The sequence below is a fragment of the Tiliqua scincoides genome, chromosome 3 (genome assembly GCF_035046505.1).
Source record: "Tiliqua scincoides isolate rTilSci1 chromosome 3, rTilSci1.hap2, whole genome shotgun sequence".
In the NCBI taxonomy this organism is placed as follows: Eukaryota; Metazoa; Chordata; class Lepidosauria; order Squamata; family Scincidae; genus Tiliqua; species Tiliqua scincoides.
The window spans coordinates 72,155,526-72,171,004 of NC_089823.1; the positions used below are offsets into that span (position 1 = coordinate 72,155,526).

The 15,479-nt window shown below is 41.8% G+C and overlaps 1 protein-coding gene across 4 annotated transcripts in view; it reads left to right on the forward strand.

Moving 5' to 3' along the window:
• The window catches only part of DMD (dystrophin), a 1,248,719-nt gene that overhangs the window by 922,706 nt on the left and 310,534 nt on the right, over positions 1 to 15,479 (forward strand). For all 4 annotated transcript variants that reach the window (XM_066619666.1, XM_066619670.1, XM_066619667.1 and 1 more), the window contains one exon: positions 1,187 to 1,376. In XM_066619666.1, the coding sequence (XP_066475763.1) occupies positions 1,187 to 1,376 (190 nt within the window). The remainder of the gene's footprint in view (positions 1 to 1,186; positions 1,377 to 15,479) is intronic.

Below are 15,479 nucleotides of genomic sequence, written 5' to 3' on the forward strand. Positions count from 1 at the left end.
CATGTTAACAGGATAAGGACAAGCAAAAAAGGTTTTTTTCTCCATTCTCATAGCAGTAACATATTGCATCAGAGTCTGTGTTCAGCAAAATCTCAGCCCATGATGAATAAACCACTCATTCCTTGAGCCTTGCTGCTTCAGCTCTGCCAGAGTTGTTTATGGCCTAATATGTTCTGCTGATGATAAAGTCACAGTCAGTTTTGCATGATTATTGACCTTCACACATTAATGTGTAGCATGTTAAGGAGGTTTGCTTCTTTTGAACGCAGTGCTTGCGTATCAATACAGAAACATATATTGCAAGTATACATGGTTTAGTGGCAATAAAGCCAAATTTAATAATAGTATATTCTTGGAAGGAACAACCAGGGCTTGAGCAAAACCAGTAAAATGTAAGGGATAACTTAGAAATGCTTATTTGTTTAAAAGTTAAGGTTGTTCTTTTAATTACATTTTGCAGGGCCAAAATCAAACATTTCAAAATGGTATAGTATTGGCACGAGGGATTTTAAGCATGTGTTTAACGCTGCCATTGAAATCAGCATGACTAAAATGTGCTTTAACTATTGTATCCATGACTATCCCAAGATCAGCTGCAGAATAGCAATGCTTTGAGCTGCTTTCAGAGCCTTTTAGCCTCGCCTAGATGATATGTATGTAATCAAAGTGATATAAGTGATGTCAAGCCTTGCAACATAGAGATACTAGCAGTTACGGTAAATTATACTTGCTTGTTAGGGATGAAGAAATATTTTATGGCTTCTAAATATCAAGGAAACTGAAAGATGGCATTAGTTTCAGAACTTGGAGCTTTGATTAAAGAGTTATTTTTCAAATCCTAAAATTTCAAATACAGTGTAGTCACTGATCACAAGCACTGAAGCAGTTTCCCTTGTAATATCATTAGAAAAAGCCATCACATACCCCTTTTTACCAGCCTCTTTCCTCCCCTTCTCAGTGAAAGGTAGAGATGAGCACTAACTAGTGGACAGAGGAAAAAATAGTGGAAATATTTGTAGTTTTTTTTTTTCCTTCCTTCACCTGACTGGTGGTTGTATTCAAATTCCCTTTCTGAATTTACTGAGAACTGCTCACACATTCTCTACCTTCCTCTCTCTATAAATAAACTATCCTTGTTCTGATTCCTATCACTATGCTGCATTTGACTATATTTATGCTTTCACAGAGTTAGTGAGCGAGAGGCCGCATTAGAAGCAGCCCTAAGGCTGCTGCAACAATTCTACCTGGATCTGGAAAAGTTCCTTGCCTGGCTTACAGAAGCAGAGACAACTGCCAATGTCCTACAGGATGCCACACACAAAGAGAGAATACTAGAGGACGCCCAAGGAGTTCGGGAGCTCCTGAAGCAGTGGCAGGTAAGCCAAGTGATTTAAATCACGGAACCATTTATCCATGTGGAATGAGCCCTATTAGCCTCTGCTTGATTAACAAAAAAAAATGGCCGGGAACATAAACCTACTTTTCATGTAAACTCTCATTTAAAAGACTGATTTTTTGTTTGATTTTTTTTGTAACAGTAAGAATTCAATATCTATATCGATAGATAGATAGATAGATAGATAGATAGATAGATAGATAGATAGATAGATAGATAGATAGATAGATAGATAGATAGATATCAATATACATTATGTCTGTTAGATATGTCACGGGGAAACTGAACAGATTTACACACCAATTTCCTGTAAGAGCATATTGTGTATTTTTTGTAGTACTATAAACTCTAGAGTTTTCTGATATGCCTTGCTGATCTAATTCAATTTGCTCTATCGCTTTTAAATATTATTCCCTTCTGCTTACAGATGCTTATGAGAGAAAAATGAAAATAAAAGAGTGCCACAATTTGCATTAGAAACTGATAATTAGAGCTACCATTAGTTTTCCCCACTGGAAATAAGCAAAGAGCAAAAGCACCTTCAGAATATCTGACTTTTTGTGAACCCAGGTTTTCCACAAAATATTCAGTTATCAGATACTAAGTGGCACTGTGAGAAAGCTTATATTTTTTATTGTGCACTGTTAAGCTTCTAATGTCAATTTAGAGATTCTAATATGTGTATGAAAAGATTTGTCAAGTCAGGATGTATGTAGGCAGACCACAGTATTATACTGTAAAATATTTTTACTGTGTTATTGAGCTGCTTACTGGCAATACATACAAAATTTTTTAAACCTCTGACTTGTTCAGCCTAAATTAGTTCATTTCATATTTGCGTCTTATATAGGTACCTGCTGGCCAGTTTTGTTGTGATGTTAATTAGCATGTGGTTTGACAGGGCACTTCCTTGTTCCCCAACCATATGTATGTTCCTCTATAAAACAAAATGTGGTAGAGGAGCTTATAGGACTGTATACCTCAAAACTGTGTATCAATAAGAGATGAGCATTTTCAAGCCAAGAAGCAAGGCTGAAAATGTGCATGCCACAATAAATAACTTGGGATAGGCTTCTCTAGTGAAACCCAAGTGCTACTGAAAGTTAAATTTCAAGAACACAAATAAATCTCTTAATTGTGTTCTGTGATTCTTTCAGGCAAGAGAGCAAGAATTTTAGGAGAGGTGTATGAGGGTATTGCTTTGGTTTGGCTGAGATATTTCAGAGAAAACTTACTTAATTATTCTACAGATGATTAACTGCATTATTCCCTAATATCCAAAGGGAGAACTTGCATGTCTTTTTTGAAGGACTTGTAGTACGGGTCAAATCACCCTTTTGGATGTTCTGGTGAAGGTGGACCTGCAGGTCTGCAAGTCAGTTACTTTCTGTAATGTAGGGGTGCTCACACTTTTTTGGCTTGAGAGCTACTTTGAAACCCAGCAAGGCCCAGAGATCTACCAGAGTTTTTTTTACAATGTTCGCACCATCATAACATATAACATTTATGTATACAATGTATGTTGGTGTACCTTGAGCCCCACTGAGTATAACAGGACTTACTCCTGAGTAGACATGCCTAGGATTAGGCTGTGAGGCTGCAATCCTAGCTACACTTACCTGGGAGTAAGCCCCATTGAGTACAATGGGCCTTACTCCCAGCGTTTCCTCCCAGAGGCACCTGAAGGGGGGGGGTTGGCACTCCGCGATCTACTCATTTTGCCTCGTAATCTACCGGTAGATCACGATCCACCTATTGAGCACCCCTGCTGTAATGTCTCAAGCTATCCCAAGAAGAGGGTTGAATTGACTTCATATAATTGAAGAGTATGTAAATTGTAAGAGGAACTTATAACAAAGCACAGACTCCCAGCCTAAGTTTTCTTTCTGTTATTAAATATACTGTATGCCCCAGAACTGTTTCATGGCTTTCTTTATGCTTGAGGAAGCTGCCATGTTTACACACATTTTCTTATTTTAGATATAAGTTTTCTCACTAGTAGAAAATATTGTAAGCAGTACAGCCTTAGTATTTCAGCTGTTTATCTACTGTGAGCAGTGGAGGAACAGAGTGAGGAATATAATACAATCGTGCATGTTGTTTTCATGCTGATGTAGTTGTACTATTTTTGCATTATAAATGTAGTGTTAATTAGCATGTCTATGAAGGCACATTTGTCTGAACTGACAATAACATAAAAGTTGAAGTGATTCACATCTTTACAAAACTTTCTGAAGGTTTCTTCTCAGAATATCTAACAGTTATTCAAAGGAGATGTGTGTGTTACATTTTATTGTCTAATTTAAATACATCACAGGCTCCCCAGGAGGCCTGAATTGATACATGCCCATATTAAGAGAATGAAGGTAATGAACTTTACTTTCTGCTTTAGTACTTGTGGTGATGTGAAATCTCAGCTGTGTTAATTACCCTTGTGGGTTGTAGCAATAATTATGTGTGACATTGCTTTTCAATTCTGTAATATTAGATGTAATTCTGAAATTGGCATAGATTTATCCTGTTATTTTATCAGTGTAATCATTATAAATTAAACCTGTAGATCAATTTAATTAGATGTTCATCTCTCTCTAAAATTTAACAAAGCAAGATTTCATGTGACAACTATCATTATTCGGGGTGATAACCTGAATGTACTTCAGATTCTGAAGTAACTGCTTAAGCCTTCAATGAAAATTTCTCTTTCTTTGTGTGCATGTGTATTTTTACTTTCACAGTATATAATTATTGCGTCATGAACAATAGCACATCAATATGTAACTTTATTTATTTAGCCCATCTGTGGACTAAATAGGAATGGCAATTTCCATTGCATAGTCAGTTTTGGAACGTAGGAAGGAGGGAGGCATAGAGACTAGTAGTAACTAAGATTTAAATTCAATTATATTTAAAATTTCTGTTTAAATACTTCTTTAAAAGGTAAAATATAGCTCTAAACGTTGTTGTGGGTGCCAGTGACCATCACCACTAAAGTACAAACACATCAATTGCAGGTCAAGCTAAGCAGCTTTCACTTTTTTGAAGTATGGCTTGAAGTATTAAAGAAACCTGCAAAATGATTGAGGGTAGAAAAAAAATGTATGTGTCCTTCCCCCCTCCCAGCTCTATTGGTGCCATTTCCAAATACAGTTTGTCCAGAGCTTCATAAATAATAGGTGGGCTTTGGCTTCAGTATAATTTTATGCCAATAGATTTTTTAAGCAGGAAGCCTTTTCAAGATATCAGCTACATAGTAAATTGTTGTGCCTAACTTGACTGCCTGGCAACAAATAGTTCAGAGGGGGGGGAAAAACCCCTGCTTTCAAATGTGAGATTATATCGACAGTTTAAACCTTAGGGAAGGTAAAGCTGAGAAGATGAACTGCAGTTCTTTACGTTAGACCTATAATTTTAGCAGGATGCTTCCATAAGATGCTACTACTAAGTGCTTCCTAGGGCCATTTTGTACATGTTTTGTTTGTTCAAGACCCCTTTGTGTATCATTTGCTATCTGTGTTACATAACTGTTTGTCGAAAGTGGCAAGACAACGCGGTTAATAACCTTGCTTTCTTCCTTTGAAGGTTTTTTAAACACTTCTGTGCCCTCTGTGAGGATGTTTAGGTGCCAAAACATGTGCATATAATGGATAAATTGCCTTTATTTAAATATGCCATGCCCATATTTGTTTAGGACTATAACTGGAGTTGTTGATGCAGGGCAGACAGATGAACTTGGCAGACAGGTGAGCTGGGAAGTTTTAAGTCCAGGCCTGGTCCAAGCCAAAGCAGCTTCTGAAGCAGTGCTCAAATTCGGCTGCTCCCCCCCCTTTATTGTTTTTTGGTGTGCGCACCTGAACGTGCTCCTCTTACCTCATCTTCACATCTTCCCCCACTTTCTGCTTCTTCAAAACTGGCTGGTGGGAACCATCTTGGGAGTTATACTCCCCATCCAACCAAAAGACGTGGGGAAGAAAGATAGGAGTTGGAAGGAGGTGACAATCTTATTTCTGGTGGCTGGTTAGTGATAGGAATAGGACTGCAGCAGTTGCCATGTTCCATTGCCATGTTCTTCAGCAGTGATACAGAAGAAGAAGGTAAACCACCAGCCTCATTCTCTTCTTACTTGCTTCTCTTTTAGAACATGTGAGAAGAAGATGGGGCAGCAGGCAACAGGCTGGGGGAGACAGAGAGTGGGTGCGGAATGCCTCCTGCCAGTTCATCACTTCCCCCATACTGTGACCCGAAGCAGCCACTTCACCTTGCTTCATGGGCAAGCCAGTCCTGAAAAAGCCACAGAGTGGGTTGTTGGGAAGCATATAGCAGAGAAGTAGGCAAAGGCATTTGATGACAGGTTGCTCTCTATCTCAATGACAAGTTTTTTTTCAGATGGAAGAGCTAGTCCTATAAGGTTCCAGGGAACTTGAAAAGGAGATTTTAGCAGCAAGGCCCAGGAAATTTATTTTCTGTGCCACTGAGGCAGAGGGCCCTGTTTGCCCAGTCTTTGCTTCTGTGTAGCACCATGTGGGTAACTACAGGAATGATGTATTTTAGCTCACCAGTCCCACCTGACCAGCTATGCTGTAGAGATTCAAATGTATCACCTTGCCTGGACTACTGCCTTTTGGAACCTGACAGTCTGTCATCTTGTATTAGATCATACTTCTTGCTTCTAACACTTTGGATTTAAGGTTGCTTCTCTTAGGATTTGACTTCTTGCCTCCCTCGGGTTATGCTACACGCTTCTGGCTCCTTTGACTGCCGTATTTGAAATTGACTTGTGTCTGTTCTAGAGTATAGTGTTTGCTTCTGGCCTCTACAGTGGCCACTCTCCAGATCTGGAAAGTGGTCTGATTCTCCTGGTCTGACCTGGCTGAACCCCAAGAAGTCCAGAGGTTTTATAGGATCAGTCAGAACTCCACTGGAGTCACCTGACTCCTGCTGAGCTAGTAGGTGAAGTACTGCCCTTTGGCCATTGTCGGTGGTGGTGTTTAGGTATATGCCAACAACTTGCACTATGTACAGAGGATAAGTCCTTCTTCTTCATGGTTGCTGTGAAGTAATGGAGTTCTGTACATGTATAGAGTTGCCCTGGAACAATCTAGAGTTTTGTTGAGCATTCTGCCCCTGCTTTCAAATGTGGGAAATCCTGTGCACACCATGTGCCTCAATAGTGGGAAAAACACCCAATGCCTATTTGCTCTTTCGACCACATGTTTCGACCAAGCAGCCATGGATGAATGCTTCTCTTTGTATTTTATCCCTCAGAAAACACTAACAGCCCAATCTTAACCTGTCCTGGATAGTGGGCCTGCCCTGCTCCAAGGCAGGGTTGGGGCTGAAAGCAACTCAGCCTGGGGCAAGGGAAATCACTTCTCTTTACCCCAGGTAAAGTGGCAGCAGCCCCAGTGGGGCTACTCAGATCTATCCCAGCAACTTGGAGCTGCCCCAGGCTGCCCAGAAATGGGGATAGGATCTGGCATAAGTACCGTATCCTGGTCTCATCCCCTGCTTCCCCGCCACCTGCACACAGGCCTACCTGCTGCCCTCCCCGCCCCGAAACACCTCCCTCTCACCCTCCCCATACCCCCCCCCCACCAGACCCCTGCACCAGTTGAGCTCGGCCGGCACAGACTCACCATTTGCCCCAGCTAGGCAGGTCCTGTGTCTGTGTGCTGACCTCCTTCCTCTGTCTGTGGCGAGAAAGTGCTTTATGGCACTTAAGCAACACCAGCCCATTTCTCATATTCATGGTTTCCAGTATGTGGAGGGGGGCCAGGAACGCATCCCCCGCAGATACCAGGGCACAGCGATAATAAGACTGGACTGCTGCCATTTTTACTTTTTGGTTACAAATTATTGTGACTTTTTTTACTTTAAATCATAATGAAGTTCATTATAGGTTACTGTTTTAGTTGAGTGAGTTATTAGAGTATTGTTAGCCTTCGGGAGCAGAAGGCTAAGGGGCTTTGCCCCTTAGTGCTGAAAAGGGTAAAAATGTGGTAAAGCACCTTCTTTAGGGCCCCTCTCTGTCCCATGTCCCATGCATGACTTCAGGCTTCTATCAACACTTACTACTTGAGCAATTAGGTTTTTAAAAGTTAAAAAAAATGGTGTTTCTGATGTGCTTTAATAGAGCAGGTTCCTCTAGCTGAATTTAGGTTGAAGGATATGCATTTTATAAAAGCTTTTAAAAATGTCCTCATGCTTCTTGCACTCCCAGGAGTGCTACGGAGTCATTATAACTCCAGAAATGTTGCTTTGCTTTGCGACTATTGTACTGCTGAAGGGGCTTCCTTATGTTAAGGAAAGGTTTATTCTCAGAATAGCATCTTCATGCATAAAACAGGAGCCCATTTATATCCAGAATTTGCTGGGTTGCAGCCTTGAAATCAGAGCAGTCTTTTACCCAATATTATAAAGATGTTTCAGGAGGCTGTTTTTATGCAGACTTTCACTTTTGATGTTTTTACTGACCTCTGTTAAGAAAACAGCCTTCACTCCAGCTACAGATATAAAACCCATGTTCTCTTGAATGTGTTCAGCTTAGCTAATGCTTACCATTTGTTACCTTGGGCCACCTAATGTAAAGCCACTAAAGGCCCTGTCCTATTTGGTTGCCATGCCCATATAGCACGTATACCAGTGCAACATTGCATGATGCTGGTACGACATCCATCATATCCTAATCCCATCCTGGTAATCCTACAACACTGGTGCAACAAAGGCCAAATGTGAAGACTGTCATGGCAAAGCAACAGTGGTGCAGCCCTTCCCAGTAACACACCTAGCATTCATGGAGATTGCAACACAGCCTGTTATCAACACGGTGCTGTCCTGACAGCAGCACATCATCGCCAAGACTTCAGCATGTCAGCACTGTGACATCGGCATGTTACTGTTTTGATGTCCATGTGCCATAGCTGCAAAGTCAGCATGTTGTCCCATGGATGTGTAGCTTGGTCATGAGAAGTCTTTGTTGAGAAGATCTTATTGATGGGACAGAAGTCAGGAGGGCTGACAACTGACACCATTATAACCTGCAACCCTCCATACATACATTCACTGATAGTCTGGAAATAGCTTCAGCCAAGTTATAATAACATTTATTGTGGTGGAGAAGCAAGCCAGGGTCTCTTGGTTTTCTATTTGATTGTCTATTTCTAAGTTTATTTTGCCACTCTGTAAAATTACCGTAGATACTCACCACATGAAATTTTTGCCAAGTAATCAAGCTCCAATTCGCCTGATCTCCGGGTCAATCGGAGGGCAGAGCCTTTCAACTCTGAAAAGTTTCCTTTCTCAAGCAGCAGGCAGGCACCAGGCAGACAGGGTGTTCAGCACCTGTTTCTACAGCAACTGGGAAATTCCAGCCAAAGTTAACCTTTTAATCTCCTTCCTTCTGCTGCAGCCTGGTTCTGGTTCTGCTTGGCAAATGCTTGCAAAGCAGGTCTGTTTTTTGAAACACCAGGATGGGACCCTCCTTCCCAGGCTACAATTCAGTGCACCATTACTTCAGAATAACACCCATGGAAAGCAGTGGGTCTACTTCTGAGTAAAAAAGGTTGCAAATATATGCAGTTGCATCTCTCTGCTGTGAATTGAATTGCACACTCCCAGTTATGTGTTATATACTGTATGTAGAGCTTCTGGTTTAACACACCAGCCACCTTAAACGTGGAGTTGATTCATGGTTCAGCCTCTTTCACTTGCATATCCCTTGGCAGCCCATTTCCATAAATTGTACCCTTCCTATTAGCAAAATGTTTGTAATTAGTAAGACAAGCCCTCATCTCCTCCGTATGAAAGCCCAAACTTCATGTATTCATCAGATATTTTCTCTTTTTATCTGTTTGAAGAACAGAAGAGTCTGCCTTTGCACTGTTTTGCACCAGAAGTGTGCTGAGAAATTCTGGGTGACTGATCACTTTCCATATTATGTTTCAGCTTTTTTACTGTGCTGGTTTTCAATCACTGGTTCATACATGAATTGATGACCAAAAACTAGCTATTGGTGGGGCTTTCACGGCCAACTAGCTACCTCCCTTCCAGGCCGTGCATTCTGGAGCACGGCCTGCCTTTTTCTGCCATTATTCCATTCTTTTTCAATTACCCCTAAAGGTCCTGTTCAGTGTCCCTGGGAGTACATAAATACCAGGTTGGGAACCACTGGTATGTTGTTTACAGTGCATTTACTCTGATAGTGTTTACAAAAAGGTGGTGAAGACCAGAATTTAAAAAAGAATGAAAATTTATCTTATGATCTTTTACTGTGTTTTTAATAAATTAGAGTTCTTAGGTAACAATTAGTAGTGGGTTATTTTTCAGGATCTGGCCTCGGGTAAAATCAGACAAAACTATAGTCAGACACCCCCCTAAGTTTAACCCCCAACTTATCCGATGGTCATAGAAAATTCCATGATTGTTGACTCAAAACCTGCCCTCAACTTATCTGTGGGGTCGACTTATAGGCGAGTGTCTGCGGTAAATAACATCTTTCACCTAGTAAACTGAAAACTGTTCTCACTGTTGCTGCACTAGAGCAGGGGTGCCCAAACTTTTTGGCAGGAGGGCCACATCATCTCTCAGACACTGTGTCAGGGGTCACGAAAAAATTAATTTACATTCAAAATTTGAAGAAATTTACAAAAATGAGTACGTTAGAGACATGAATGAATGAATTTTACTGAGGAAATGTTGCACATGAGACAATGAGGGATGTTCTTTTACCAAACATACAGACCAAGCCTGAAAAGGGGGGGGAGTTAACATAACTCCTGACCACACACTTCTTGCGCAGGAATAAAACACATGGAGACATAAATTGTTCAGTGATAATGATGCACATGGTGGTGGTTAAAATAACACCAATCAGGAGACAATCAGGGATGTACTTTGAGACTAGCGAGACTCATGTTTCTTCTCTTCTCCATAGGTAGGGTTAAGGATGGCAAGCACACGGGCGGCCCTGGACAGCTCAAAGCGAAAGCTGTGGAGAGCCTGATGCAGCGGCCTCAGTGGAGGGCTCACCCATGCTGCTCTCACACTCCAGCTCAGCCTCTCTACTCAGGGTACAAGACAGCAGGGGTTAGGAAACTGTGGCTGATAGCGTGCTGGCAATGGTGCAGTATAGGGCTCTCTCCACTGCTTGCTGCTTGATGTCTGTGAAGCAGCAGTGAAGAAAAAGCCGGCCTCGCTTTACACAAGGCCTTTTATAAACCTTGAGCTACTGCAAGTCCTGAAGGCCTATAAAAGACCTTGCACAAAGTGAGGCCGGCCTCTCCTTTGCTGCCGCTGCTGCTTCACAGATATCAAGCAGCAAGCAGCAGAGAAGAAGGTCTGCCCACAACTTGTGTCATGCCAGTGCAGGCTCCAAAAAATCTCTGGTGGGCCAGAGGCTTGTTGAAGATTGGGTGCTCCCCGTGAGCCAGATTCAGGGTCTCCGAGGGTCACAAATGGCCCCCGGGCCAGGGTTTGGCAACCCCTGCACTAGAGTGATTACAGATTTGACAGTATATGAGACTAAAAGACCCATGTGTTCTCCTTAACTGTGAGTGAGCATTCAATATACAGTATATACTCACCAGCTGTTTTTAAAGTGTCATTTCTACTAGAGCTGTCTATCAGTGGGCAACAACAGATTGAACAGCTTCATTTTGTATAAGTCAGAGAATAAAAAGCAACAGATTAAGCCAGTGGTTCCCTAACTCTTTAGCACCACAACCTACTTTTTAAAAATGACAGTGTATTGAGACAGTCTAGGGCCAAAAGTGATGCCATTAAGCAGGAAGTGACATCATTAAACTAGTGATGACCAGAAATAAGCACTTTGTTCTTATTGTTCTCATTCAGGTATGCATTCATTTTGGTACAAATAAAAAATTGGGGCCATTCAGTTCAATTTTTATTCATTTCTAAATGAAGGTCTCTATGAGTGTCAAATAAACTCAACAGCATATGAATCATACCATACTATATGAATCAAGTTTGTTCGTTACCTCTCTTCATTTAAATTGTTTGTGGGGAGGGCTTACCTTGAAGCACAGCAGACTGCTTTACAGCAGTCAGTGCCAACAGAGGACCTTGCCAACGATGGCCAGTAAGCATAAGATTGAGCAGTAAGTAAATATGAATAGTTTTACATGTGGTCTTTGCTCAGTAAATGTATGAAATGTTGAGGAAATCTTTCCTTATTGAGTCTGGTTTCTTTTTGATGATTTCCTCTATTTTCATTACAGCTTATAACACTGTAAATTAATTTCACAAGAAAGGATAAAAATGTTGCTTTTGAAATATTTCTCATTAAATTATAGAAAAAAATTACAATAAATAATAGAAAAGAATGCCTCTGGTAGCAGATTGTGTTTGTTCAATTATTGCTGTTCCCAAGATGAGTAATTGCACCTAACTTTTGGAGACAATGTTATTGCAGTTATTTTACTGAAAACAGATGAGATGGAAACTTCAGAATATGGCACAGAAATGAAACTGCAGGTTAACTCCTTTGAAAGTGAAATCTCTGTTTATGCTATAGTGGGGGGTACATGTGAATCTTAGTGTGGTAGAATTAAACCCAGTCTCATGTCAAGGCTCTATGTTAATTAAGTGAAAAGTTAAATCTGGCTAATTAGTTTATACAGAGCAGGCATCTGATAGTGGTACCTGTGAAGTGCAATTTAGAGAGACATGCTCTTTCCATTTAACTTGATGACACTATCTACTGCTGATATTATACTGAGTATAATTTTGATGATGTATTTTTAATTGAAGATGTAGCCAGTGATGGAAAGGTGAGAAATCGTTTTTCAAGTTGCTGTACAAATGTCAGTAATATTGCCAGCGTCTTCGTTCAGTTAAATTACTTCACCATTCTGTGTATCTAGATGAAGATGTTTTGTTTTATTTTTGAACTCTGAAATGTTATAAGACAGAATGTAAAAAAAGGCAAAAGGCAAAAAATGCAAAAAATGTAAAAAAATGCAAAATGTAAAGGCTGCTCTAGTCTGCCCACTTGTATATCCAGGGAATGCTGGTTTATACAGTATACCTGTGGTTTTCAAACTCGCTGGGAGTTTGAAACCCGCAGTAAGTCCTTGCGGGGGCGGGGGGGAGGCAGCAGAGGCGGGGGGGAGTCGGGCTGCAGGGACTGGGATACACTCACCAGTCCCTGCAGCAGCCGTCCTGGGATTTGGGGAGCCCTGTGCGAGCCTCTGCAGAGCTCCCCAGGTCAGGAGAAGTAAAACTGGAGCGATCGCGCTCCACTTCCGCAAAACCAGAAGTGGAGCCCGATTGCCCCACTTTCACTTCTGCTGACCTGGGGAGCCCTGCAGACGCTTGCGCAGGGCTCCCCAAACCCCAGGACGGCTGCTGCAGGAACTGGTGAGTGCACCCCAGTCCCTGCAGCCCCATTAGAAGTAAAACGAATGGGTCGTGTGCCATTTCCGGTTTAGCGGAGGCAGGACTTGATCGCTCCACTTTCACTTTTGAAGCATCGGGGAGCCCTGCAGATAGTCGCTCAGGGCTCTCTGCACCCCCGGGAGTCTGCAGGAGGCTCTGGTGAGTACAGCCAAACCTCTGCAGCCCCCTGAGCGGCACGGTCCTGGGGCTTGCGCCTCTGCCTCCTCCCTGCCTCCTCGGTGTCCCTGCCCCTTAAGGGGAAAGAGGCCAGGGCCCTCAGGCTGGGGTGTTGCAACACCCCAGTCTGAAAACCTCTGCAGTACATTTTTGTGTAATCCCTATAGCTATGGATCATGCTTAGGTGAACTGAAAAAAGTCTTACCTTATCAAGGATTCTGAACATAAATAACAAAGCCTGAAATTTGGAACAGTTACTTCTCATGACCATGTGAAATATATACTGCCTCTTTTTACTATAAATATTGCTTTAATTTCAGAAATGAAGCACATATTGAATGCTCAAAAAACATTCATCTCTAATGGTATCACAGAAAGGTTTGCTGGCATCCCATCAGAGGGATTAGAGGAGGCATAAATTGGATTTAAATTATGTCACTGCTTAAAGTGAAAGCTTAACACCATCAGCTCTAGCATGGTTTCAGAGAATTAGACTCTGTTACTGGTTGTAATCCCCCCAAGCCACAGCTGGATTCATCATCTGTAGTGATAGCCCACAAGGTGATTTTGACCTTCCTTGCACCCTCACTACCTCTACTGTTACCATGTTTCTCTGTGATAAGGACAACTTCTTTGATTTCTTGCTAGAGTTCAGCCAGTTCTTCACACTGGTTAGCTACCACATTGTGAGACTATGAGCAGCCAGCATACGGCTTTGGTTATCTGAAGGGACTTCTTTTCCACCCTCCAAATACTCCTGCAGGCATTAGATCAGTATTTAATTCAGAATCCATTGTCAGGTGCATGTCTTATGGTCTATTTCACTAATCAGCAATGCAACTCATATTAAGCAATAAAAACTAATCTGCTCTGAGGGCCAAACCAAGCATGACCCTAAATTGATGCCTTGTACTCCTAGTTTTATTTTTAGAAATAGTGCCTGGTAGGAAGAACGAAACCATGGTGGGCACAGGGCAGGCTTTAGTTTTTTTGCCATGCTTCCAACACCAATCACAGTCCCCCTTGAAAGTTATTCTTACTTGAGGAAAAGCTTTGATAAAAGCCCATTGTAGAAATACTCATATTTCTCATGAATGTATTTCTAAGTGGTTCTGTTTGGCATATCAAATAGAACAGAATTTATGGAAGCTTGTGGTAGATTAAAAGTAGTTTGAGAAGGTACTGCTTCATACTTTTTAAAAGCATTTCAAAGTTATTTGCTTGGTCTAGTTCGATTCACTGATTTAGGACAGATTATGGCTGTGATTGTCCAATGAAGGCTATTTCAAGCTGTTTTAATATACTTACTACAGTTGTCCTACTTTGAGAATAATGCCACAGTGAGCCCTTAATTTAGTGGACTAAATGGGAAGGGGTGTTCACCAGTGCCTAAAGTCCACTAAATCTTGATACCCCTAGGAATGCTAGGACTTGGCAGAACCATTCAAGAGCACTCCTGTGCTTGAACCTGGATAATCTCAGTTTGATGATGTCATACCTGAGTGGAACCCACCTGGCCTCTCCCGCCCACTCTTCTATCTAGATCGGGGTGCCTGGGGGCCATTTGCAACCCTCGAGGGCCCCCAGTTTGGCCTGTGGGGAGCCCCCAGTCTCCAGTGTGCCTCTGGCCCATGAGAGACTTGCTGGAGCCTCCATGGCCCAACACAACTGTTCTCAGTGCAAGGGCTGACTGTTTGCATGAGCTGCAGGCTGAGTTTTCTCTCTGCTGCTTGCTGTTACACACCTGTGAAGCAGGGATGGTGGCAGTAAAGAAAAGGCTGACCTTGCTTTGCACAAGGCTTTTATAGGCCTTGAGCTATTGCAAGACCTTCATTCATTCATTTAAATTCCATCTCTAATATATTCATTTATGTAAATTTATTCAGATTTTAAATGTGAATTAATTTTTTCCCCAGCCCCCAGCACAGTGTCTGAGAGATGATGTGGCCCTCCAGCCAAAAAGTTTGGACGCCCTTGATCTTGATATATAGGTTTGGCTGCCTGGTCAGTAGGTGCATGCAAATCAGTTGGAGCTTTCCTACAGCCAGGGAAAAAGGCCCAAATCCTGCTAACTGGGTAAGAGGCACCTTTCAAGTGGGTGTTCCTCTTTTATTTAGCAGAGGGAGAGTAGCTGGACCTCCTCACCCCTTTTCTTGTGGCTGTCTGCTGGTGTTCTTTTGCATCTTTTTAGATTGTGATACCTTTTTGGACAGGGAGCAATTAGATATTTGATTTTCTCTGCAAACCGCTTTGTGAACTTTTTGTTGAAAAGCATAATAATAATAATAATAATAATAATAATAATAATAATATGTATGTTGGCAACCTTCAGTCTCGAGAGACTATGGTATCGCTCTCTGAAAGGTGGTTTTGGAACATCGTCTAGTGTGGCTGAAAAGGCCAATTCCGGAGTGACAATCCCTTCCACAATGGGAGCAAGTGCAGCCTGACCCTAGTCTGTCTCCCTGGCTATGGGCCTTCCTTCTTTGCCTCTTAGCCTCAGACTGTTGGCCAA